The sequence below is a fragment of the Marmota marmota genome, unplaced genomic scaffold, assembly GCF_001458135.2.
Source record: "Marmota marmota marmota unplaced genomic scaffold, marMar, whole genome shotgun sequence".
Classification (NCBI taxonomy): Eukaryota; Metazoa; Chordata; class Mammalia; order Rodentia; family Sciuridae; genus Marmota; species Marmota marmota.
The window spans coordinates 2,787,578-2,811,182 of record NW_026000164.1 but is presented as its reverse complement, the minus strand read 5'-3'; the positions used below and the strand labels follow the sequence as shown (position 1 = coordinate 2,811,182).

Here is a 23,605-nt window from a genome sequence, read left to right as displayed (position 1 = left end):
TAGGGCCACTTGTGTGGGGCCCTTTTCCTCCTCGGTCGCCTTCCCCACCCCATCGCACGCTCTCCCCCGATCTTCATTCTCTAGGCATTGGCCCTTCCCCTTCTTCTCATTCTCTCCCCCGTGGCCAATTTCCCTTGGTCTCTTATTCTCGTGTCTGGGTAATTTCCTCGAGTGCCCACACTGTGCCAGTACTTACCATTCCTTCACCTTCCCCCTCCACCTTTCTACCATCCTTTACATTCTTTTCCTTCCTCCTACTCTTCTTCCCTTCCCCGCCCTCGTTTTTTATTCCTATTCCTCTCTTTATTTGATTAGCTCTTCCCCGTCTTCATTCCCTATCCCAGTGCACCTCTTACTTTTTTTTTCCTCATTGCTCGCCTCTATCTGTACCTCCTGTCCGTAGGTCTGTCTGTTTCCCTCCCTCACTCTCGCCCTCTCTCTGCTATTAATTTCCCTGATTGGCTCCCCGGCTCCAGCGCCGCTGATGAGCCCTATTCATTCCCGGGCCTGACACTCTCCACCTGCCCTGGCTGATTGCTGGGGGCTGGCCCCAGGAGTGCTGATGAGCCCCAAGGGTCAGCAGCACTAATTATCCGCTAATTGCGGATGACTCTGCTCACCTCCCCTGTTCTCAGACACAGAAATGGTAGGGCCTTTTACTGTCCCCCTCCTCCTGATTCCCAGCAGTAGAGTTGTCAATCTAGATGCAGAAGTCACAGGCACTTTTGCTCTATGAGCACCTCAGGTCAATTGGCAAGAAAGAGACTTGAGACAAGTCAACAGAAGAGAGACCTGATCTTCAGGACACAGAGCAAGCCTGGTCAGCTAAAATGAGTGTCGTTTGGTCACTAGGAAACTGTTATTCAGTTGGGGCCAGGGAGAACCAAGCTAGTTAAAATGAATAACAGAAAAGCCAGACAAGTTTATGAAAATGCAATTTAAGTAGAGCAAAGGGCTTAGCTTAGTTAAGAAGGAAAACATAGGAAAAAGAGCCCCAGAGTTGCCATACCAGGACAGAGCGGAGCAGGAGGGAACACTGTGTCTCACTGACATTTGTTCCAGTCAGGGGTGTTGTGTTGACCTAGTGAACACAGCTAATGTCAGGCTGATATATTTAAAATCAACACCCTGAAAGACACTATCACCACATGGCACAGAGGGAGAGGGCAGGACTCAAGAGGGGAGCTTTTTCTGGTTATGCTTTGATTGATAATTCATCAAAAAGGTGAACAGAGATTATCCTTTCCATATAGTCTTGATCTACCTTGGGCTGCACATTAAACTCAAGGAAACTTCTAAGAAATGGGTCTGGGGGAAGATGTCACCATAAAGAAGAGGTGCCTTAGCTCAGGCCCTGGGGAACTCCCAACTCACTATTACAGAACTAGAATTCATCCTTGTCTAAAGATAGTCTTCAGAACAACCCTTGGTTAAATTAACCAAGCGCTTCATGGTACTGATGTGGAAGACCAGACTTCACAAGTGTATTGTACTTAAAAAGTGAGAGGTCAAGTACTTGGTTTGATGGTTTTACAGTGTTGGATACATAATAGAGGCTTATTGACTTGATAAATTATGGCGGGAACTTTGGCTACAATTACTGCAATTAAGGCTGTATGAGCAGATTCCATATCAATCAAATAAGGCATGGAGAAGAACCATTTCTTTAAAATAATTGAATTCACTTTTTTTTTTTGCAAAGGTAATAAAATACATAGTACAAAATTCCAAAAGCTCAAAAGGCTATTTTTTTAAAGGGTATATATTGAACCATCTTCTTCCAAGCAGTCCTGCCAAATAAAAGGCCATTTAAAGAAGCCTGTCACTTTTTGGTGATACAGAATCAACCATGCATCATCAAGGACTCAAGGGTAAAGACCCTATGGTCTTGGAGATGTATGTCATCTTGCTCATGCCAAATGTGTATTGCTCAGAACTGTATTAAGAAAACTGAACTCCTCAATCAGGCTGGCAAAGAGAGTACAGGTTTACAGCTTGGTACCAACAAATCCCAGCAGGTCACCAACTCTAAACTGAGACAAGTAAGACCTCAGGGACTTTGTATTGACTTGGTATGGTTCGTGTTTACTAGATACTGTGCTTTTAACACAACCGGTTCCCTTACCATGCTGAGGTCATGAAGTGTGACTTCCTAGTCCTTAACATTCAGTGGCAACTACTGCAGCCCACTCCCTCTTCCTCCCTTTCATTGAGGGTGAAGCTGAGGCCACATGATAAATGGAAAACGGCACTGGTGGAGTAAAAAGACCTGGAGTCAAGTTCTGACCCCTCATTGGGCCATGTGACCTTGGCCCCTCTTCACTTAACTTCTCCACGTGTGAGAGGGTGATTATTACATATGCAGAAAGCCAGGCTCATGTAAATAGAGAGAACACCATCCAAAATGAGTTCTTCCTGCACAAAACCAGATAAAGGACAGAGTGGTCCAGAATTCATGTTCCCCAATCAGTAGCACTCCACAAACTGCTTCTAACTGTCCCATCAGTACCAAGGACAGATGCTGTCGCTATCCAGTCTGAGCAGAACTGGCTGCGTTCTTTAGAAGCAGAAAACTGTGGTTCTACTGCCTCCCTGAACAGTGTCGCTATTGTTGTCTACAACAGTTCTCGAAGCGCTGCTCTCATTGTCCACGTGCTCGACCTGGCCCATTCCCAGTACTTCACCCAATTGGGAAATGCTCCTACGGATTTTATTTTGATATACCTTCTCTGACTGTGCGTCAGACCTTATCATCTGGCCTCTCTTTCATATACTGGCAACGGCACTTAGGGGGCTAAAACCAAGCCAAGTGTTCTGAAGTCAAAAACCAACAGGTCCGTACGTCCAGCTCACTCATTGGCCGGACAGTCTTCCCACGGTGGGCAGCGTCGGACCCTGTCCGCGGATACCCTCTAGTGGCAGCAGCGCGTAACTGCAGTAACCGCGAGGGAGGCGTGGAGTGCTCCAACGCCCCCTGGCGTTAGTCAGGAGACGCTCTGAGGGCAAAGAAAGAGACCAGGCGAGCGGTCCAAGCTTCTGGGTGTTTGGATGTGAGTGCATGGGTTGGGGCCGGGAAAGGAGTTTCGGGGTGGGGAGTAGAAGCTTTGCACACGAGTGTATTAAAGTCTAGTATGCATGCATGTAGATTTGTGCATGGTTGTGCTCAGGTTCTCTGAATGCTGTGTACCTGTCTTGTTTAATGTGTGCTATATGCGTGAGCCCACGCATTCACACGCGGGTAGGTTGGTGGTGGGGAAGTCGGTGCCTCCAGTGCAGGGCGGAGTCCTCACGGAGGCGTGAAATTGGTTTGGAGCAAACACATTACGGAAAGCAATTACCGGGGAGAGGTTCTGGGCCCACGGGACCAACAGCCAGAAGGCTGGGGAGCAAGCTCCCTGGCTTGCAAGTGTCTAGATGTCTAACCCCAGAAAGGACCTTCCTAACCGGCCAACGCCGCTGGTAGAGGTTAGGCACATCCCCCTCTACTGACCACTCCAGTTGTCCTTACCCCCCCCCCCTCTTAAAAAGGCATCCCACACCCAGCCCTGGCCAGAGGTGACAGGCACCACTCCTCCCTGAGGCCTTCCCACATCTCTACCCCATTCCTCATCTTCCACAGCTTCCTCTTCTTGCCCTCAGCCCCTGCTCCCACAGTTATTTTGCCCTCCTTTCATTGCTTCTTATATTCTGACTAGTTCACACACTTGTTTCTTAGACCAGGTTGAAAATTCACTGAGGGCAGGATCACGTCTCATTCACAGCCTTATATCTAGTACCTAAAGCCTGGAGCTCAGGAAGCACAAAATGAACAGAGAGGATAGAACTGCAGAATCTCCATCAAATTTTATAAACGAATTTTATAAACTTCCAGGAAAATCAGGATGCCCTTTTTCACATGCCCAGACCTGCCCTCCTCCCTGCACTCCCGAGTCACAGATCCAGATGGCATGGAACCCAGCCACTCTGAGGTGTCTAACAGGCAGCTCCAGTTTAGTGTACCCAACACCCAGGTAACTAGTGCCACTACTTAGGTAATTAGTGCCACCATATCTGTTCAAATCAAAAAACTGGGAACATCCTGGCGGAGGCTTTCTCCAGCCCCATCTCCACTTCATCAGCAGGGCCCATCGGTTCTCAAAAGGACCCCAAATCTTACCCTGTCTCTCAAGCAGTCTCCCCAGCTCTCTAAGGCCTCCCTTCCCCAGTCCCTAGCACCAGAGCAGCCCTCTGAATCTACATTCTCTCCTGCCACTCCCTTGCTCTTCCCCATCTTCTCACGCTGGCTCCTCCTCTGTCATTCAGATCATTCAGGGTCAATGTCACCTCCTCAAACAGTAGGTTCCTCGTCACCCAGTCTAAAAGAGCTCCCAGTCACGGTCACATCACCCTTTTGCATTTCTCCCTAGCACTTATCACAAGTGAGATTTGTTCATGTTTGTTTTGTGTCCTGTCCCCACTGCAGGCACCCCTCACTGTCCAGGAGAAAACCTCTTGCTGACCTGCATGCAGCGAGGAGGGGTCCGTGGAGGTGAGGCCAGTCCGGGTCTCTACTGCGCCAGCACCTGAAGCCCAGGCCGCCCGGGGCCACCCGGGGCTCCTGAGGCCAGGATCCGACTCCAGGCCCACTGACCTCCACTCGGCTTTTCATCTGCGCTCTCCACACCCTCGGGGAGGCGTAGGTGTCACTCAGATCCTCCGCCCAACCTCCCCCAACCCCCAGGCCCCACCCCACCCTCTGGCCTCGCCCCACGCAGTCTGGCTCCCAGCAGTTGGCGGGAAAGTGGCTGAGCTCCAGCGCGTGCGCACTCTGGAGGCCTGGGAACTGTATAGCGACCCTTGGCATCTGATTGCCTGCTCTGTGGCTTCCCGACAACTCCTCCTCCCTCCTGTGGTTGCGGGCCAGCTCCAGGCTGCTGGGCCCTCCTACAGGTTCTTACCACTCTGGGCTGCAATGACCCCTAGGGACTCTCCTTTCTCTTACAGATGCAGAAAAGTGAGCCCAGGGGGTAGGAGACTTGTGTTGCACCAAAGTTAATGGTAGAGCTAGGAGCACAGTGGAACCGGGCCCTGTTAACAGCGTGGCACTTTTGCCACCACACAACTGAATTTAAGGAAGGAGCAGAAAAGAGGCCGGGGCCAGGGGTGCATGGGTGCTCTCCGACCTACAGTATCAAGCAACAGGTAGACCCGTTCTGGTTCCCAAATCTGGGCCTTTTACTCTCACCTGAGCCATGGTCACTCTTCCACCCTGGGCCCACCCGCATGTCCACTCTTTCTTGGGTGGCTCTTCCTCACCTTGCCTCTTACTCAGCCAAGCCTTCCTTTACTGTCCTATCACCTCTCTGCAAAACCTCCCTCTGCACAGAGGCTCTGCCTACCCACAGCCATTAAGCCTTCAGGCCTCTTCTGACCCACTCACCTGGTGGCCATTTCCAGTGGACAATGGGCAGCTGCCTGAGACCCCTCAGCAGCTGGTGGATGCCAAAGGGAGAAAGTTAGGTGGGCTAGCACATGGGTGGATCCAGGGACCCTGCTAGTGCCCATCTTGAGGAGCCAGCAAGAGGAGGAAGGCTTATTGGAAAAGAATCAAACCACACAGCTACATCCCCAGCCCTTTTATTTTTGAGACAGGGCCTCGCTAAATTGCTGAGGCTGGTCTCGAACTTGCAGTCCTCCTGTGTCAGCCTCCCAAATTGCTGAGATTACAGGTGTGCACCACTACTGCCAGCTTGGCCTGGAGACTTTTAATGAACATACAGGCTAGAGGGTGCTTGGAGAGGAGTGGCCCACTTGCTGTCTTCATCAGATGTCACTTGGATGTGTGATTTGTCTGCCCCTTTCAGGTGGGGATTGAAGCATCCACCCCTGCCTGTGGAGAGGGACATTCTGCTGACAGGGCTACCTGGCTGGCCTGAGTTCAAAGCGCCCCCTGCAGGCTGTGGCATGTGCTTCATGCTTTCCAAGGCAGTGCACACCTGGAAGGAGAGGCTTCCCTTCCCTGGACCCCTCTCTTGCCTCCTACCCATCCCCTCCCCCCAAGCCCTGTGGCTGTCCCCAGAAACCAGGACTCACCTAGTAGAGCACATCCTCGAAGTCAAGCTGCAGGTAGCGGAGCAGGCGGGGTGGCAGTGGAAGGCGGGGCAGGGCGTGGGGCAGGCAGCCTGCCAGGTGCGCACGCAGCGCACAGCGGCTCAGGTGCTGCAGTGACCGGGGCTGCCTCACCAGGGCGAAGAGGGAAGAGTAGAAGTGCTGGTGCTTCTGGGGACAGGAGGAGGGACTCAGCCAGGGCAGCCTTGGACAGGTGGCACCCACTTCTAACAGGGACAGGCTGTCCTATAGATACCCATCTCTTTGAACTCACTGGGATATGAGGGGACCTCTGGGTGATTTCTTGGGGACCAACAAGGTTGCCCTTTAGGGGTTGGAGTCTCTTGGGGCCAGGCTGAGTGATTCTGGCTAAAGGGTCCTGGAATCTGACCTTCAGAGTTTCAGGAGGCACCAGGCCCATGGCCTCCTCGGGAAGCTGCAGGACACTGTAGGTGTTCATCAGGACCTCGATGGTCCGTGGGGACGTGCACCAGCGCTCCAGGACCTGGAGGAGGCAGGGAAGGTCAGGTACCCATCAGTCTGTGCAGGATGGCCAAGAGCTCTTGTGGGTAGTATGTTATTCCCCAAAAAGATATATTGAAGTCCTAATTCCTGGTACCCATGAATGTGACCTTATTTGGAAATAGGGTCTTTCTAATGTAAGCAAGTTAAAATGAGATCATTAGGATGGGTCCTAATCCAGTATGTCCTTATAGAAAGGAAAACAGAGGCACAGACATACACAGGAAAGACCATGTGACAACCTACGCAGACATAGTGATGTGTCCACAAGCCAAGGAACACCAGGGATTGTGGGCAATCACAGTGTCCCCACCAGAACCTCCAGACCCTTCTGGGGACTGTGTGGGAATGGATTTGTTGCTTTGAACCACCTGGTTCTTACAACAGTCCCAGGAAACTAACACAACAGTTCTTTCTTTCATTTAGGGGGTGTGTTGGGGATCAAACCCAGGACTTCTGTACATGCTAAATGCATGTTCTACCACTGAGCTGCTACTCCAGCCTGTCAGCTAATGTGTTTTTTTGAGGGGGAGGGTGCTGGGGATTGAACCCTGCCAGGGGCCTTAACCACTGAGCAACATCCCTGGCCCTTTTTTATATATTTTTTAATTAGAGACAAGTTCTGGCTGAGTTGCCTAGGGCCTTGCTAAATTGCTGAGGCTGGCTTTGAACTTGCGATCCTCCTGCTTCAGCCTCCCAAGCCGCTAGGATTACAGGCATGTGCCACCGTGCTCAGCCGTCAGCTAACATTTCTACTGTACGTAGTTTATGCCAGATATTTAGCATGTAGCATGTATGAACTCTTAATCCTTATCCTTAAAAGGCATGGACTGTTATTGTCCCCGTTGTACATAAAAGGAAACTGAGGCATAGAGAAGTTAAGCATCTTGCCCAAATTGTTCCAGCAGTCCAAGCCTGGCACGTGACTCCTTGCCTCTGCCTACTACAGCATCCTGCTGTCCTGCCTGCCTCTACAGGGCTCTGTGCTGGATTTTCTGCTTGCTAGAAGGGAGTCCCTAGGTGGAGTGCCTGTCTAGGTGAAAAGGTTAGTCCTGTAAAAAATAGAATCTCCCTGGTGTCCAGTGAAGGCCAGAGGCAGCTATGAGAGGAGGCAGCAATGGAGGGCTTGGTAGGGATAGAGTTGGAGCCAGATTCATGCTTTCAATTCCTCTTTAGGAAAATATTCACGGAGGGCCTACTCTGCCCACCCCTGGGGTCCTGCGGTGAGGAGGAGAAGCAGGGTCCTGTCGTCTGCAAGCTCCATTGCAGAGCAAAGACAATAAACATTGTTTGCAGCTCACAGGCCTAGGGTGTGGCGAAAAATAAGTAGGATCAGGAGCTGAGCATGGTCAGGGAAAGCACTGTCCCACATGGGGTGGTCTCCGCAGTGGTGGCCTGGAGCCAGGAGGAGGCAAGAAAGACTTGCATTGGGAGCAGCCCAGGGAGGGAGCCTCCATGTGCTCCGATGGACAGCCACAACCTAACATGCCCAGGTGCCACGACGGCCACCCTGAGTGCCCACTCCTGCACATACCTCGTGCACATCCCACGTGTGTCGCATACAACATGAGGGGCCTGGACAGCCCTGCCTTCCAGGGGCCCTGGTGGATGGTGGGAACAGGTAGAAGGCCCAGGCTTGACTAGGGCACGGGGACCACCAGAGCACACAACTTAACACTCGGGCTCACTGCTTCTTGCCCTGATTCTGGGAAGTGCTTACCAGAGCTGCCCTGGCCGAGTCTGTCTGGGACAGGCCTCTTTATTTCAGTCTCCAGTGAGGAAAGCACATGTCTGCCTGAGATGTCCACCCTGTGGTAAAGCCTGTCTATCCACATACCAGGCTTCCCAGAACTGCCCATCCCAGGCCCACTCCTCCAGGAAGCCCAGGCTGCCACTCCCACCTGCACTGCTGCTGTGCCCAGCGATCCTTCTGTTAGGGGATGCCTAGCGGCTCACCAAGCGCCCCCACACGCATCCCCTCCCTTTCAGAGGATGGTTGCTAAGTACTGAGGTGGTGGCCTGGCTCCAGAGCCTGCTCTGTCAGTGCCACCAGCTTCAGAGGTTGTTGGAGGACTGAGGGACCCAATCCACAGGTGGCATAACTTTGAACAGTGTCTGATGTGTGCTGTCCCCCACTGGTCCCTACTATGCTCCTATGGCTTTCCGTCTCTGCTCAGTAGAGGATGCATGACCTGCCAGAAACTTGGGGTCCAGAGGATCTCAGTAACTTGCCTATGGTCACAAGAACAGCGTCAAAGCCAGAACCAGATTCAGGTCCCCTCAGTGCCAAGTCCAGTAAGGTGGCTCCTGGAGAGCTGGTGGGGCTGGCATGTCACACGGATGGGCCCCAGCATCTTCCTCATGGGAAGGCAGGAAGCCCAGCCAAGACTGAAGGGCTTTCAGATCACAGGAAATAGACACATGGGGCCCTTTGCTCTGCTGGCCCCTGGGCTCCCCGAGACAGGCCACAGGGCAGGGCAGAGCCGCGGGCAGGCGCAGGGTCCCGGGAATCTGTCTGCTGTGCCAAGTCCTCCTCTTGCCCCGCCTGGCAGGGAAATCATTAGCTGTCAGAGCTGGCGTCAGATTACAGGGAATTGCTCCTCTCCTAATTATCTGGTGTTAATAGGAGATTAATTAGTGTTAATTGTTGATTTTCTTGTATTTTCCCAAAGGGGAGACCAATCTGCCGAACTCTCGGGCTGTTTAATTATTTGGTCTTGCTTAGGAATCCAGACAGATGCTTCTAGGTTTGTGAGCAAAGGGGAGAGGCGGGGACAGTAGGGTGGGCCCAGGAAGGGGCGGGGTGGGGTGGGACCAGCCCCTAAGCAGGGCCAGAGGGGACCTGCCAACCCTCCCAGAAGGCCAGTTCAGGCCTGACCCCGCTGCTGTGACAACAGGAATCCTTCCCTGCCCTCCATGACAGTAGCCCCCATGGGCCGGACACTACAGGGGACAAGGTCCCTGGCCGGGGAATCTGCCCTGCAGTTCAGGTCTTCAGGTTGAACCCACTCTGGGGAAATTAGTGCAAAGTAAGATATAAACCAAAAAATGACAGTGAAGGGCATTTTCATAGGTGCAGGGTGATTGAACCTCAGGAAATGGGCTCATGCTCTGCCCTGGGAGGGGTCTCGCCTGTGCCTACTGTCTGTCTCTCTCAGCTGATACCGCTGGTACTCTGAGCTCCCCAAATACTCTTCCGGCAGTTCATGGCCCTGAGGAAGACCTTTCACCTTCTATGCTGCCCACATCAGTCTTGACTCATTCAGACTTTTTTTTTTTTTCCATTTTGAAACAGGGTCTTGCTAAGTTGCTGAGTCTGGCCTTCAACTTGGGAGCCTCCTGTCTCGGCCTCCTGAATCTCTGGGACTACAATTGTTCACCACCATGCCTGGCTTTGATTTAGTCTTGTTGGATCTTTTATAATCCTTCTGCACTCAGTCCACCTTCGCCATACACGTGCACACACAAACTCTGGACACAGGTACACACACACCCTGCATGTAGGTGCACATGAATGTATACACATGTGTACGTATGTATGCACAAACACGTTTCCTGTTCTGAGCCCTGGCTTTTACCTCTATTAGGGTTTTGCTTCCTTGTTGAATGAAAGAAGGGGCTAACCTATGTGCCCCGGGGTTCCAGGCTGCATTGCAAAACAAGCTGGCAAGCGGTCTAGGTGTCCCGTCCCCTCACATCATGGCCCCTCCATGCCTTCAGCCCCCGTACCTTGGGGAGGGCTCCTGGCCAGACTCGGACAGCGCCGTGGTTGAGCAGAGCCCGCACCACTTGCTCAGGGCTCTGGGCCAGGGCTGTAGCTGGACCCTGCAGAGCACAGTGCAGGGCTGTGTGTCCCCCATAGTCCATGGCGTTGGTACTGACACCACAGGACAGGAGCAGCTCTACAACGGCCGCGTGGCCATGGCGACAGGCCAGGTGCAGGGGGCGCTGTTTGTCCCGGTCGGCAGCATCCGCATCTGCCCCCGCTGACAGCAGTAAACGGCACAGCTGGAAACAGCGGGTAGTGGTGGCCTCGGCATCGGCAGGAGAGTGGCAGCGGATGTCACAGGCAGCCAACAGTGGTGTCCAGCCCTCGGCATTGCGGGCATCGGGGCACGCACCCCGTCTTAGAAGCAGGTCTGCCAGTTCCACATGGCCAAGTCGGGCTGCCACGTGCAAAGGGGTCTCCTCCTCCTCTTCAGACCGGCCATCCACTTGTGCACCAAAGCGCAGGAGCAGCTCCGCACACCTAGGAAGAGCGAGATGGCGGGGAGGGAAGCGGGTCTGCTAACAGGGCAGGGGGCCCTGGCTGGCTCCTGGTTCTGTCCTGCCTGTCACTCACTGGCAGGACCCACAGAGGCCATTTTGAAAGCCCAGGACTTCCTGCAGGCATTGTCCACTAACCCTGTGGGAATAAAAGCCACAAGCAGTCCTCACGTGGTTGGAGCGGCACCCTTCCAAGGGCCTTGCCAAGGTCCCTTGGTGGTCTCTTATGAATGTCATGTCACAGAGGAGGAAACTGAGTCTCTGAAGGTTTGAGGATCTCATGCGAATTCACACAGCTCGTAAGGGGCACAGATGGCATTCAGGGCCAGGACAAGCAGAGCACTTTAAAGATTCTGTGGGCTGGGAACGGAGGGCAAAGCTGGGGTGCAGGGCCTGGTGGTGAACTCAAATAGCAGTGGGAACACAAATAACAATAGGGACAAAAACCCCAACAAAACTAAAATTGACCAGCAAGAGTTGTTCTAAGACGGTGCCCAGGAAAGATTGCACTGTAGAAACACAGGGAGTCCCAGTAACATGCACCCAAATTCGAAGCTGCCTCTTTGGGCTCAGTTTAGAATGCAGGGTGAGGGGTAATACTACTCATCCCTGATGAGGTGCTGTGAGCGGCATGAGACGGTGCCTGAAAGGTGTTCTCACACAAGTCCGCACGGCACGGCAGCATCGGGTGGGGGGAGTGGGCAGTATCGATGGTGATGGGGTCAGAGGGCTCAGTCTATTATCTTGGCTACCATTCTGTTTGTTCAAAATGTTCCATAATAATTTTGAAATACATTTGTTTCAAGAAAGGAAGGGGTGATTATCATTGGGTGTGCTCGCAGGGAGACTGGGCTGAAACACAGCCAGAACTAAAAATGTGGGTTACCGAGAGTTATGGGCCCACCGTGGCAGCCACCAGCCATGTGCTGTGGAACACATGCAACATGGTAGTCCAAGTGCCAGTGTGCTGTGTTGACGACACACTACTCCTAAGGACTCTGTCCACAAAAAGATTGTAAAATGTTTATATTGATGATGTGTTGAAATTACAACATTTTGGGTATGCTAAATAAAATACATTAACATTAATTTCACCTGTTTCACAGATATTCATATGTCCATGTTCATAGCAGAATTATTCATGATGTGGCAGCAGCACAAGTGTCCATGAACAGGTGACAGGATGAAAAAAATGTGGTATTAACATGTAATGGAATATTATTCAGCCTTAATAAGGAAGGAAATTGAAGCATGCTTCAACATGGATGAGCCTGAGGACATAGGCTAGGTGCAAGAAGCCAGGTGCAAAAGGATGAATGATATACAATCCCACTTATATGAGGTCCCTAGACAGTAGAATTGTGGTTGCCAGGGCCTGGGGAGAGGGGTCATGTTTAGTAGGGACAGAGCTTCCATTTTGCAAGATGGAAGTGTTCTGTGGGTGGATGGTGTGGTGGTTGCATAGCGATGTGAATGTACTCAGGCCACTGAACTTTAAAATGGTAAATTTTGTGATATATGTATTTTATCATAATTTAAGAAATAAATGTCAACTATTTCACTTTCAATTGTTGATGGGACTACTAGAAAAATTCAAATTGCATATATGGCTCACATTAGATTTTGTGGGGGCAGGGGTACTGGGGATGGAACCCAGAGGCGCTTTATTACCTAGCCACATCCCCAGCCCTTTTCTATTTTTTTTTTTAATTTATAGTTGTAGATGGACAGCATGCCTTTATTTGTTTAGTTTTTTTACGTGGTACTAAGGATCAAACCCAGTGCCTCACACATGCTAGGCAAGTGCTCTGCCACTGAGCTACAGCTACAGCCGCCTATTTTTTTATTTTAAAGCAGGGCCTCACTAAGTTGCTTACGGCCTAAGTTACTGAGGCTGGTCTTGAACTCATGATCCTTCCACCTCCACCTCCTGAGTTGCTGGGATTATAGGTGTGCACCACCATGCCCAGCCCAAGCAGGGATAATGTGTCTTTCAGGGGGTCAAGATGCAAAATCGGGCAGGTATGCAGTCAGCCAAGAGGGGGCTCCACTGCACATAGAGTTAGTCCCCAGATTGGTCTAGGCTCCTTCTGCCCAGATTCTACATTCATTAAAAAATTACAAGCGGGGAACTCATTCTTCTACATTCCTTATACACAGGCCATAATTATTTAGGTCATTGCAAAGGAATATTTCTTAGAGTAAATAGCACATAGACATGGGTATACATGTTTCTTGTGAGTTGAGTTAGTGACAGTCCCTTAGCTCATTTATCAGAGAGTGTCCTGCCAATGGGATTCTAAACCTGCTAGTTGAGAGCCAGACCCTCAGGGACTACAGCAGTCCCTAACTAGGACTTCTGTCTCCCCAACCTCTCTGGATCATGGGACAACAAGCTTCCTGAGTGCAGGAACATGACTCAGCTGCTGTTCCAGTGTCTGAAACATGGGATAAGCTCAGAAAATATCAAAACTTTATAGCAAAACCATCTCTCCATAATAGATATGGACAATTTCCCCAGTGCAGGCCACATAGCTGGGCCACAGCTTCAGCCCTCTGCTCGCCCTGGGGAACCAGAAAACTGTCCCAAGTCCAAGACACTGCAGACTCAAGGGCCAGTGGCTGGCTGTCTTGGGCACTGATTGCATCCTGGCCTCCACCAGCCCAACTCCTCCAGCCCAACCCTTCACCTGCCCCCTACCTTCCCTGGGAAGATCTCCTTGCCTCCCCTAAGAGTGAACCCAAGGTTGGGGTGAGGGGTCACTCACTGAAGGGTACCAGCCCCACGGCAGAGATGCAAGGGGCGTTTCCCATCCTGGTCGGGGATATTGGGGTCAGCTCCTGCCACCAGCAGCACGTGGACACAGGCAGTGTGACCTGCAGCACAGGCCTCATGCAGGGCAGTGCGGCCCCCGGGGGCACTGTCTGGCTTCGCCCTCCGCCTCAGCAGCAGCTGCAGAACTTCCGTGTGGCCACGGCTGGCTGCTACATGCAGCGGGGTGGTCAGCTCCTCTTCATATGTTAGAGACCAGAGTCCTAGGGAGAGAGGGACAAAACCTCGGATCCTGAGTGACAGCAAAGAGGTGCCAGCCAAGAGAGTGGCACTGGCAGAAGGGGATGCAGGAGCCCGAGCTCCGTTACAGCCTCCCCTCTCCCACTCAGACCCCCCATGCTGGGCCCCATACTCAGAGCGCGGATGTTGAAGCGGAAATCCCTCCATCGCTCTGGGTCGCTGGTGTCAAAGACGGAATCAGGAGCCAGGCTGGTACTGGAGTCTGCCAGGACGCGGGAGACAGAGCCCACGTCCCCAGCCAGCACTGCCTGCCAGAAGGCAAGGGCAGGTCCTGAGGCCGTGCGGGTGACAATGGGTCCCGGGCCAGACTGGGTGTGCTCCTCGGACCCTCCGCTGGGCTTCTCCACCAGCCTGGCACAGAGGGTGTGTCTGTCACTGGGGGGGTCTCCCTGCCCCCTGCACTCTTCTGGGGACCAGCTCATGAGCACATAGGAAGGGAAAGGGGGTGGGAGAAGCAGAGGTAGAGGACACAGGCAGAGAGAGGTTGAAAGGAGGCAGAGGGCCCCCTCTGTCCCCAGCCGGAGCCTGACCTGGCCACGAGGTCCAGCAGGAGCTATTCTGGGCTCCACATGACTTCTCTCCTGGGCCAAGATTTAGGTTGTTGGGCAAGTTTTGGGGTGGGGAGCAGCAGCTAGGGGCTTCTCTTCCTCAGGCCTTGGGAGCTCTGTGCCTCGGTCAGCCAGCCAGCCCTGGGTCTCAGGCCTCCCCCAGCAGCCTCTCACCCCTCTGGTGGCTACTCCAGCGAGGCTCGGCGGCCCGGCTCTCCAGCAGCAGGTCTGCTGTACTGTGTGGGGGGAACAGGTCCTGCAGCCTCGCCAGGTCCCCGGTGTAGAGGGCATTCTGCAGAGCCATGTCCCGGCACAGCAGGGATGATGACCCAGGGGTTTCCCAGGCCCGGCAGGCAGGGGCCGAGGGGAGGCACCCCAGATGGTGTCCCCGGAGGGGAGGAGAGCTCCTTCCCCTAGGCATGGCTGGTTTCTGGGAGAAGGAGCCAAAGCAACAGGACTCGGGGCGACAGTGCTGGTGGACTGGGTGGGTGGCGCTGGGCCCTGGCCAGGCAAGCCAGTGTGGGCGGAGCCAGGGAGCATGCAGGGGCCAGCCATAAATAGCCCCCAGCTGTCCCAATTGACAATGCCCAGATGGAACTCCCAGGCTGGGAGCTGGAGTTAGGGAGGAACCGTGGAGGGGGTGGGAGTGGACCTTCAGTTCCCCAGGGCTGGGTGACATCAGGGTTGATATCCATGAAGTCTGGCATCTCCAAGACACAGAACAGCCCAGGGAAGAGGAGCCATTTGCCCAAGGACACACAGATAACTGGTGGTAGGGCTGGAACCCACCTGCTTTACCATGTCAGCCTTGCACTGCCTGGTCTCTGGCCCAGACCAAGGCAGGGACCCCTGTTACTCCTGTTCCTCAAAAGTCACTCATGAGTCCTGAAAATTCCACTCCCAAATCCAAGGGAAGGAACTCAGTAGTGACAAGCAGCAGAGATGCCCCAAGTGTGAGGCACTCCTCCAGGGCTCTCTGGAAGACAGGCATCTGCCCAGGGAGCGGGGCTCAGCCCACAGGCAGCAACAGACCTCTGCTGCCCACCCCAGGTGCTGGTCCCCCATACACATCTGCCACATTGAGAAGTGATGGGGCTTCCTGGTCCTTGGGGACACGGCTGTCCTGGCTCCCCAGAGTTCCCCACCGGGCCCACTACTTTCTTTTTTTTTTTTTTTCACTTATTGTGAATCTTCCTTCTCCCTCTCTTTCCCGGTTTCCTTCCTAGTTTTTGTCCCTTAAGGACCTTAAGGAGCAAGAAAGCTGAGAACCAGCACAGAAAAATGACAGAGATGAAGACATGGGGTGGTGGCCCAGGGCAGGCTGCGAACAGGATCCGGAAGCCAGAGCAGAGGGATGGAAGGAGCCAGGGAGCAGGTGCAGTGGGAGCTGGGAGACGGAGGCTGGTGGAGGAGGCTGGCCTTGGGCAGGACAGAGGAGGGAAGACACAGAGATGGACAGACAAAAGAGCTCATCCCCAGCCACCTGGCATTTATACCCCTGTCCCTTCACACCCAGGGAACTGCCCAGTCCCCACCCCCATCTCAGGCCTCCTCAGGCCTCAATTATCACTTCCTTTTCTTCTCCTTTGCCAGCTTGGCCTCCTCAGCCTCCTGGTCCTTCATAAATTTCAAACTCTTCTTGCCCAGTGGGGTTTTGAAGTACCACTCCTGGGTTGGCAGGAGAGGAGGGTGTGAGTCCACTGGCCCTGACCCTCGGTTCTCCTGTCCCCACCCCTCCCCTTCTTAGGGGTCCTGTTTCCTCAACAGCCTTTTATCCTGTCCTCTGGGGTCTGGGAATCTTGTTAGAACCAGGGCTTTCCATGCTCCCCACCAAATACTCCAGGTCACAGTGCAGCCATTCTCCCTCCAGGCCTCTTGCCAAGACCAGCCTGCCATTGGGGGGTGGGTACTACCTCGGGAGTAGAGGAAGCAGGTGGCAGCTGGTACCAGAACCAACCAAGGACCCCAACACATAGGTGGCCACCCTCAAGTAAACCAGATGAGGGGGTTCTGCCCACAGACATCTAGCCCTTGGTCCTCCCTGGGGTCTTCTGTTCCTCTCTCAGCTGAAGTCCGTGTTCATTTAACCTGACCATCTTCTGGCATTTAGGGGAGCAAAGGGAGGACCCCAAGGCATGCAGTGAAGGACTGATTCTAGGTGGCGTTTCTGGCCCCCAGCCCCTGCCTGCCACCTCACCTTCAGGGACTCTTCCTCCTCCCTGTACACTGGATCTAGCTTCGCCAGATGGCCCAAGAACTCTGAGGCCACCAGGGGCCTCTTGGACAGTTGCAGGAGCCGCCGTTCATTCAGCACCGAGTGGGTGGCTTGGAAAATGTGACCAGTCGTATAGCCATCGGACACCTTGGCTAGGGCACTGATGTCCAGGCTCTGGGTCACCTGAGCTCCCCGGGCTTCTATCATGTGCTTCCAGAGCACTGCAGGCAGTAGGAGGGGACAGGCTGTGAGGGGCAGGGGCATCAGGGTGGCCAGCCAGGCCTCACAGCCTCCACCTGAGTCTGGAAGGAGCTGCGTCTCTGGAAAGCACTGCCTCTTCCCCAGAAAGGTCTGGGACCCAGTGTGGTAGGGATTGTCCTCTCTGATGAACACCAGGAAATGGGGACTCTCAAGAACAGAAGGGACGTGCCTGTGTCCCTGGGGCTGAAGCCAGGTCCAGGTTGTGGGGCTGCTTGCTTAGCAGCCCTCTGGATCTGACATGGGGCTTCTGAGGGGTGGGATCGTAGTGGCCATGGGGTGAAGGGAAGAGGTGTGGGGGCCCTGGCAGTGGCAGTGTTAACTGGACTCCTTCTCTGGCCCATCTCCCTAGGCCCTGGCCTCACCATAGCGAGAAGCATAATCCGGCCGTGGCACCAGGAGGATCCGCTCATACATCCGGCACAGCCCCTTTATCTCAGCCAGCTGTGGCCGGTCTGTGGTCCCTATGAGCATCACGCGGTCTCCGGGATTCAGCAGCCGCAAGGCCCTCGTGAGGTCCTTCTTTATTCGCTTTGGTTCCATCTGCTCCGGGAAGAGAGGGGGGTGGGGTCGGCAGGGTGATTGGGCCTGCAGGGCCCTGTGTTCTCAGAGCACATGTCCCCCATCAGCCTCCTGTCAGCCCCGAGTGGGGCAGGGAGAGGCTGTCCGTCCTGCTTCAAGACAGGGAGAGGAGGTGCGAGGAGGGCAGGGGGCCGCCCAAGTGGTGGTGAGGGGGTCTGCAGGGCCTGTCCTCACAGCCCTTCTTGCCTGTGCTTCCTCACCTTCCTCTCTTCCTTGGGGATCTTCTTATAGAAAGTCTTCTCAGCATCTCCAATCCAGATCACAGAGGGCTGTAGGAGCCGGGCCACCTGGACAGAGGATAGAAATCACATGTAAGACTCCCTGGGGAAGGGTCACATCCCCACCTGGTTGTGCACCAGGATCAGGGCTGGTTCTGTGCAGGGACTGACCTTGGTGCTCCACGCTTTGCCCGTCCTTCCTGCTAGTGCTTTGCACACACATCCATCCACACCACAACTCCACGGTGGGGCAGGGGCTACGTCTGAGGGGCTACGTCTGAGGCCTCATCTTCCTGTGCCACCTCCTGTCTCCTCCCACCTTTACCACAGGAGTTCAGGGGGAACCCAAGCTCCTATCAGGGGTTGGAAGGGAGACCTCACCAGTTCAGTGTTGTTTTTGAAACCCCCCCAAATAGGCAGATGGGTAACCCTCGAAGCATAAAGCCACCCTGCTCTGTTGCCCTAAGTCTGAAAACTAGAAACACAAAATTCAGGGGCTCCGGACCTTGAAGACCATGTGAATCATCAACTGCGCCCCACTCTTGCCAGGATATTTGCCCTGAAGGTTGCTGGGTGACAGGTCAAACAGGTTGGCACCAGTTTCTGTGCACACAGCCTGAACCAGCATCTTCTTCCCCATGCCAGAGGGGCCCACCAGAAGGATGGAGCGGATGAGGGGAGCCATGGAGTGGACATCTGGGGAGCCTGGAGGGGAGGAGAGCCAAGGCAGATGGTGGACTGGTGGAGACCTTGTTAATGCCAGGCGAGGGCCTGGGCTGGGAGGGCGGGGTTCCAGCCAGGGCCGTACTACCATCCCCACACCTGAGCAGCTCCTCCTGGCCTGCAGCCTGGAAAACAGTGAATGGCTTAGGAATCTCCATGGCAGGAAGCTGTTTTGGGGTCAGGAGGGAGCCCGCCACCCTCTGCCCACACCCTTCACCCTCTGCCCTTCTGTTCTCCATGCCGCCTGGTTCCGTCCCTGGACCGTGTTGGGATGGAATTGAAACATATGTGACAAGATGCTTCAGAAAGGTTCTCCCTGGTTTTTCATTGGGTGTGCAGACTGGCCTTCTAGAAATGGGACTAATATCCTTAGGATTGAGGAAGGAGAGCTAGCAGTGTGGACCCTTGCTGGGGTGGCCCAGGATGGGCCTGGGGAAGGCAGGAGTCCAACATGGACCTGTGGCACCTAGGGAGGGGAAGCCCAAACTGGACATGGCCATCACAGACACCTCCCCTGAACCCCACCCCCACCCCCGCCTGACCCCACCAACACAGACTCGTCTCTCCCCAGGCCTCTCACCCAGCCGAAGGACACCATACAAGGCCATGTTCTGTCTTATGTCAAACAGAGAGGGCATGGGCAACTTGTTGGCCAAACACAGAGCAGACCCAAGATAGAGGCAGTCACCTGAGGGGACAGGGTGAGCAGTTTCCCATGGGTCATCCAAGAGAAAGAAGGGCTTGGGAAGGCAAGGCTGTGGACCAGGGCAGGAGCCACCCTGGGAGCATGCGTGTGGGGTGGGCTCACCAACATAGTCTTTCAACGCCACTGCCACACTCTTCTTTAGAAGGCCAAAAAAGACAAGCTCTTCATACAGCGAGTTCACAGTTCTAGAGGAAGATGGCATGGAGACCCCAAGGACATTGGCAAGCAAGGACCAAGGGAAATGGACAGGTGGGGTGCTGTAGGCACCGGGAGAGGGAGAGTGGGAGATATCAGCAGTGCTCCTGGACAACTAGAGAGAAGCGGCAGCCCTAGCCACTGTCTTGAGAGAAGGTCCCCCACAGAGGAACATGTGATGGGCCAATGGTCCCAGTGACAACTTTCTCCATCAGTCTCCCATGCCCCAAACTCCACCATTTGAAACCCAGTCATCAAAGACTGTCCAGTTCCTGAAACTAAGTTTAAGACCTTAATCCCTTGGGAGGGATGGCTGCCAAAGTGTCTCTCAGTGCCCCAGAGAGAGACTGGGGCCTGGGGGAGATGTCATGGTGGGAGATGGAGCTAATTGAGGCAAAGTTTGGAGTGAGGATTTAGAAGAAGCAGAGCAATGATTATTATAATCTTCACTGACATCTTATTCTGTGTTATCAAAGGTTAAGAACTGAGGTCATGGGCTGGGGATGTGGCTCAAGCGGTAGCGCGCTCGCCTGGCATGCGTGCGGCCCGGGTTCGATCCTCAGCACCACATACAAACAAAGATGTTGTGTCCGCCAAATACTAAAAAATAAATATTAAAAAAATTCTCTCTCTCTCTACCTCTATCTCTCTCACTCTCTCTTTAAAAAAAAAAAAAAAAGAACTGAGGTCAGGGGTCCAGGGCAGTGAAGTGACTTCCCCAAGGCCACAGAGCAGCAGAACCAGGACCAGTGGTCAGTCTCCCATCTTGGACCCAGCTCTCTCCACCACCCACAGTGCGAGGCAAGCATAGCAGGGTCTGATACCTGTCTTGGGTCAGATCTTTTCCCTTCTTCTTTCCAATTTTAGTTCCAGGCCTTTTCTGGTTGGAAATAAGCACATAGGTAATTGTCCTTCCCTTCTTCCCCACCCCACATGCCCTCCCCCGACCAGTCCTTATCCCTCCACTGCCTTTGGAGCTTTCAAGGGTCTCTCCTCCTCCTTGTCCACAGCCAGACGCAAGTTCTTCAGCTCCTGACGCATCAGCTCGTCCACCTGGGGACATGGCCGGGAATGTGGCAGGCAGGATGAGTGGGAAAGGGGCTGGGGTGGGGCTGGGGAGTGGGAGCCTCACAAGAGGGGAGGAAGTCCTTATCCATGTCCTGCTCTCTCAGGAGCCTCACTCTCCTGGGCCATCAGTGTGGGGTAGGCCCCAAGGGGAGTTCAAGCCTGAGATCCACCCCTCAAAGTCTGTGGCTAGAGCAGCTGCGTGGCCCCTAGGGCTGGGTTTCTTTCTTTCTTTCTTTCTTTTTAAAGAGAGAGTGAGAGAGGAGAGAGAGAGAGAGAGAGAGAGAGAGAGAGAGAGAGAGAGAATTTTTTTTAGTATTTATTTTTTTAGTTTTCGGCGGACACAACATCTTTGTTTGTATGTGGTGCTGAGGATCGAACCCGGGCCGCACGCATGCCAGGCAAGCGCGCTACCGCTTGAGCCACATCCCCAGCCCCATAGGGCTGGGTTTCTATGTGGGCCACCACCCATCTTGCTCTGGGCTGGTTGAAGATGATGTGCCCCATGCTCCCAAAGCCCTAGTGGGCAGGCACAGTGTTCGTAGGTTGGCAGCAGTGATTGGTGGCCTAGTCCATCCCCAGCTCAGAACCCTTTCGCTGACTCCATACTGCGTCAGGAGCCCAGGAAGAATGGGGACAAGGGGGCCTCAGGAAGGTGGGGATATCATGGTAGCTGGAGGGCAGCAGGGTCTCCAGAGGATCAACAGGTCACTGGGGTACGGCACAGAGGGACTGGGGAGGCTAGCAAAAGGGAGAGGAGGGAAGAGGAGCCGCAACGGGAGCATGGGTACAGCACCCGCACCTGAATCCGGATCTCCAGCTCCACTTCCTTCCTCTTTTCCTTCCGGAGGGTCTCAGAGTCAAAGTTCTGGTCTGGGTGTTTGCTCTCAGGTCGGTTCTGCCACAGATCTGACCCAGACAATGGAGAGATGGGCGAAGGCCGGAGTCCCAGTATACACAGGCGAGTATATATGCACACACAGCACACAAGCATGCACCGGCCCCTGCAGGTCCCTCGGTTCCCACCTAGCCGTTTGGCATTCCTTCTGCCCAGACCTTGACCCCAAGGCCAGTGACCACAGGATTCAGATCCAAACCATAACAACCCTACCCAGGGACCACCCCACCCCTTCCTCGCTTCCCATTATCCTGCAGCCGCCACAGCCACACCCACACCCACACTGGCACCTCATGTACACATGGCAGATGCCCACTTTCCCGTGATCAAGGCTGACGCTTGTCAGCTTTTGGCTGCTCACTTTTGTACTCCTTGTGTCCAGCACCAATTATGGGTATAAACTTGGATGGCAACATTTTCAGCGTCATATCAGCTTCCTAGAATAGAATGAGCCTTGACCTCGACCCCATCACCTTCACCCATCACAAATGGCCTGATTCTTCCTGGCACCAGCCTTCCTACACCAGTTCCCAGACTTGGTTCCTCCTTGCCCACCTGCCCTGTGTTTGAGGAGATGTCTCACCACCCTGGTCTTTTTCTCCTTCTCTTTCTTCTTATTCTTCTCTGGTGTAGGCTGTTCTGTTTCCTTTTTCTTATTCTTCTCTTGCTCCTTCTTTTTGCTCTCCTGAGACTGAATCTCCAGTTCTAGTTTCACCTGCGGCCAACGAAAAAAGCATTTTGGAGACCAAGGGAATTTTATAGGAGTGAGGAAGCTATGGTCTGAGACTGGGGTGAACCTGAGAGTCCCAGGGAAACTGCTGCGGTTGATGGCTGAACATGGAGAGACTGCAGTGGGGTCCAGGAGGAAAAGGGCACTAAGGGAGGGCTCAGACCTGGGCCCTGGGGATCTGGAGCCGCAGTGCTCTCACCAGACTGTTTCCTCTCCAGGCCATGACTGCCTTCTCCAGCCCCATGCAGTCCCATCTTTCCTCTGGCCACACTTGCCTCCATTGTGGCTGACCCCACTCCAATCCACTGCCACTCTCTACTTTCTATAACCTCAAGCTCTGTCTGCCTGCCAGAGAAAACCTCCTGTCCCCACCTCCAGGGTACCTGCTCTGGAGTCTTGTCTGCAAAGATCAGGTAGGATCCTCCTAGAGACTCCTCTGGATAATCAGGGAACCGACCAGTAAGGGCACTGAATGGACATAAGATGATTGGAGAGATGGATGGGAAGTTGGACAGATGGATGGTACTTGGACAGATGGGCAGGTGGGTGGGAGGATGACATAACGGCTGGATGAGTGGGTGAGTGAATGGCTAGATGGATGGATAGGTGAATGGGTGGACAGAGACAGGGATGGGTGAATGGATGGAGGGATAGAGAGAAGGGTAGAGAAGGACAAAGGACCGGGAAGATGGGAGAAAGAGGGAAGGAATGGATAGTTCCATATTGGAAAGCCTGGTCTGCTTATGGACATTCACGATGCTTTTAATTGTCTTATCCTATCATTTTCTCTTCCCACAGGGAAATGAAGTCAGGTGCAGTGATGGTTCTATTCACTGGGGGCTCCAGGTTTAAACCGAGAGTGACAGCAGGATGCTGGGGCGGGGATAGAGGGAGAAAGGGCCAATCTGGGCTACAGGGGGGAACCGGGGTGGGGTGGGGTGGGGAGGATGAGGCTGGAGTCACTCCAGGGACCCAAGTGAGGAGAGAGAATGAAGGATTGAAGCCTGGGTCACCAGGGGCTGTGGACACTGACTGGCACTCAATAAACCACTGTCGGATTTGGTCCTTCATTTTCTCCTTCAGGTCAGGCCCTTCCACCTCTCTGAGAGCCTCGTGGGTCTTCTCCATGGCCAGCTGAAACTGCTCCTCCTTTTCCACCTGGCGCAACCTCCGCGTTTCCTCCCTGAGTTTGGCCCGGGACATGATTCGAAAGCGCTCCGCCTGGTTGGTGGAGGGGAGCTGGGGGAAGGGGAGAGAAAGGCCCGGGGGCTCAGGAGCAGGCGTGGGAGGACCCAGCTTCTGGCCTGGATGGAGCTCCATCCTGAGGCACACACCTGCCCCCCGACTCCCTCCGCACCCGCATGCACGCGCACACACCCACGCGGAACGGCGGGTATGCCTGCATCAGGAGAAATTGTGTTTGGAGCCGAAATTCGTCTGTAAATTACTCTGATAATGAGTTTGCTGGATGCATCCGCTGCCCCCCTGCCCAGTCCCCCAGCACACCCTCCCCCCGGGC

The 23,605-nt window shown here is 54.0% G+C and overlaps 3 protein-coding genes across 7 annotated transcripts in view; all 3 read right to left on the bottom strand.

The window, feature by feature from the left end:
• Nucleotides 1-5,657: 5,657 nt before the first annotated feature.
• Nucleotides 5,658-16,017, bottom strand: Asb10 (ankyrin repeat and SOCS box containing 10). 4 transcript variants are annotated; one of them, XM_048786698.1, is made up of 7 exons: nucleotides 14,671-16,014; nucleotides 14,061-14,196; nucleotides 13,644-13,911; nucleotides 10,339-10,858; nucleotides 6,479-6,592; nucleotides 6,073-6,258; nucleotides 5,664-5,869 (listed from the first exon to the last, which is right to left on the bottom strand). In XM_048786698.1, the coding sequence occupies exons 1-6, from the start codon at nucleotides 15,049-15,051 to the stop codon at nucleotides 6,073-6,075; spliced, it is 1,605 nt and encodes a 534-aa protein (XP_048642655.1). In that variant the 5' UTR covers nucleotides 15,052-16,014; the 3' UTR covers nucleotides 5,664-5,869. The 4 variants fall into 4 exon arrangements, with proteins under 4 accessions (XP_048642656.1, XP_048642655.1, XP_048642654.1 ...); XM_048786697.1 differs by having other exon boundaries at nucleotides 14,061-14,192; XM_048786699.1 differs by lacking the exon at nucleotides 14,061-14,196 and having other exon boundaries at nucleotides 5,658-5,869; nucleotides 14,671-16,017.
• Nucleotides 16,018-16,467: 450 nt separating this feature from the next.
• Nucleotides 16,468-19,430, bottom strand: LOC107149148 (IQ and AAA domain-containing protein 1-like). Its single transcript, XM_015493913.2, has 6 exons — nucleotides 19,301-19,430; nucleotides 19,073-19,180; nucleotides 18,275-18,474; nucleotides 17,752-17,838; nucleotides 17,335-17,512; nucleotides 16,468-16,932 (listed from the first exon to the last, which is right to left on the bottom strand). The coding sequence occupies exons 1-6, from the start codon at nucleotides 19,398-19,400 to the stop codon at nucleotides 16,580-16,582; spliced, it is 1,026 nt and encodes a 341-aa protein (XP_015349399.2). The 5' UTR covers nucleotides 19,401-19,430; the 3' UTR covers nucleotides 16,468-16,579.
• An 898-nt stretch (nucleotides 19,431-20,328) lies between these two features.
• LOC125610360 (IQ and AAA domain-containing protein 1-like) overlaps nucleotides 20,329-23,605 on the bottom strand; it is a 6,166-nt gene continuing 2,889 nt past the window's right edge. Inside the window, exons 3-7 of one of the 2 annotated variants that reach the window (XM_048786701.1) lie at nucleotides 23,120-23,325; nucleotides 22,470-22,554; nucleotides 21,940-22,071; nucleotides 21,261-21,367; nucleotides 20,329-20,446 (exon numbers count right to left, since the gene is read on the bottom strand). In XM_048786701.1, the coding sequence (XP_048642658.1) occupies nucleotides 20,434-20,446; nucleotides 21,261-21,367; nucleotides 21,940-22,071; nucleotides 22,470-22,554; nucleotides 23,120-23,325 (543 nt within the window). In that variant the 3' untranslated portion in view covers nucleotides 20,329-20,433. The other variant, XM_048786700.1, reaches the window with a different exon arrangement.

Bases quoted from the DNA above. Each gene is read 5' to 3' on its own strand.
- Asb10 (XM_048786697.1), bottom strand. From the start codon at position 15,175: ATGTCACCCAGCCCTGGGGAACTGAAGGTCCACTCCCACCCCCTCCAC. The intron at 13,912-14,060 runs GTATGGGGCCCA...CTCTCTCCCTAG, and splicing joins CTTCAACATCCGCGCTCTGA to GACTCTGGTCTCTAACATAT. The intron at 10,859-13,643 runs GTGAGTGACCCC...CGCTCTTCCTAG, and splicing joins CGTGGGGCTGGTACCCTTCA to GTGTGCGGAGCTGCTCCTGC.
- LOC107149148 (XM_015493913.2), bottom strand. From the start codon at position 19,400: ATGCCATCTTCCTCTAGAACTGTGAACTCGCTGTATGAAGAGCTTGTC. The intron at 17,839-18,274 runs GTCCGGAGCCCC...TCCTCTGTCCAG, and splicing joins TGATTCACATGGTCTTCAAG to GTGGCCCGGCTCCTACAGCC. The intron at 16,933-17,334 runs GTGAGGCCAGGG...TACTGCCTGCAG, and splicing joins GGATTATGCTTCTCGCTATG to TGCTCTGGAAGCACATGATA.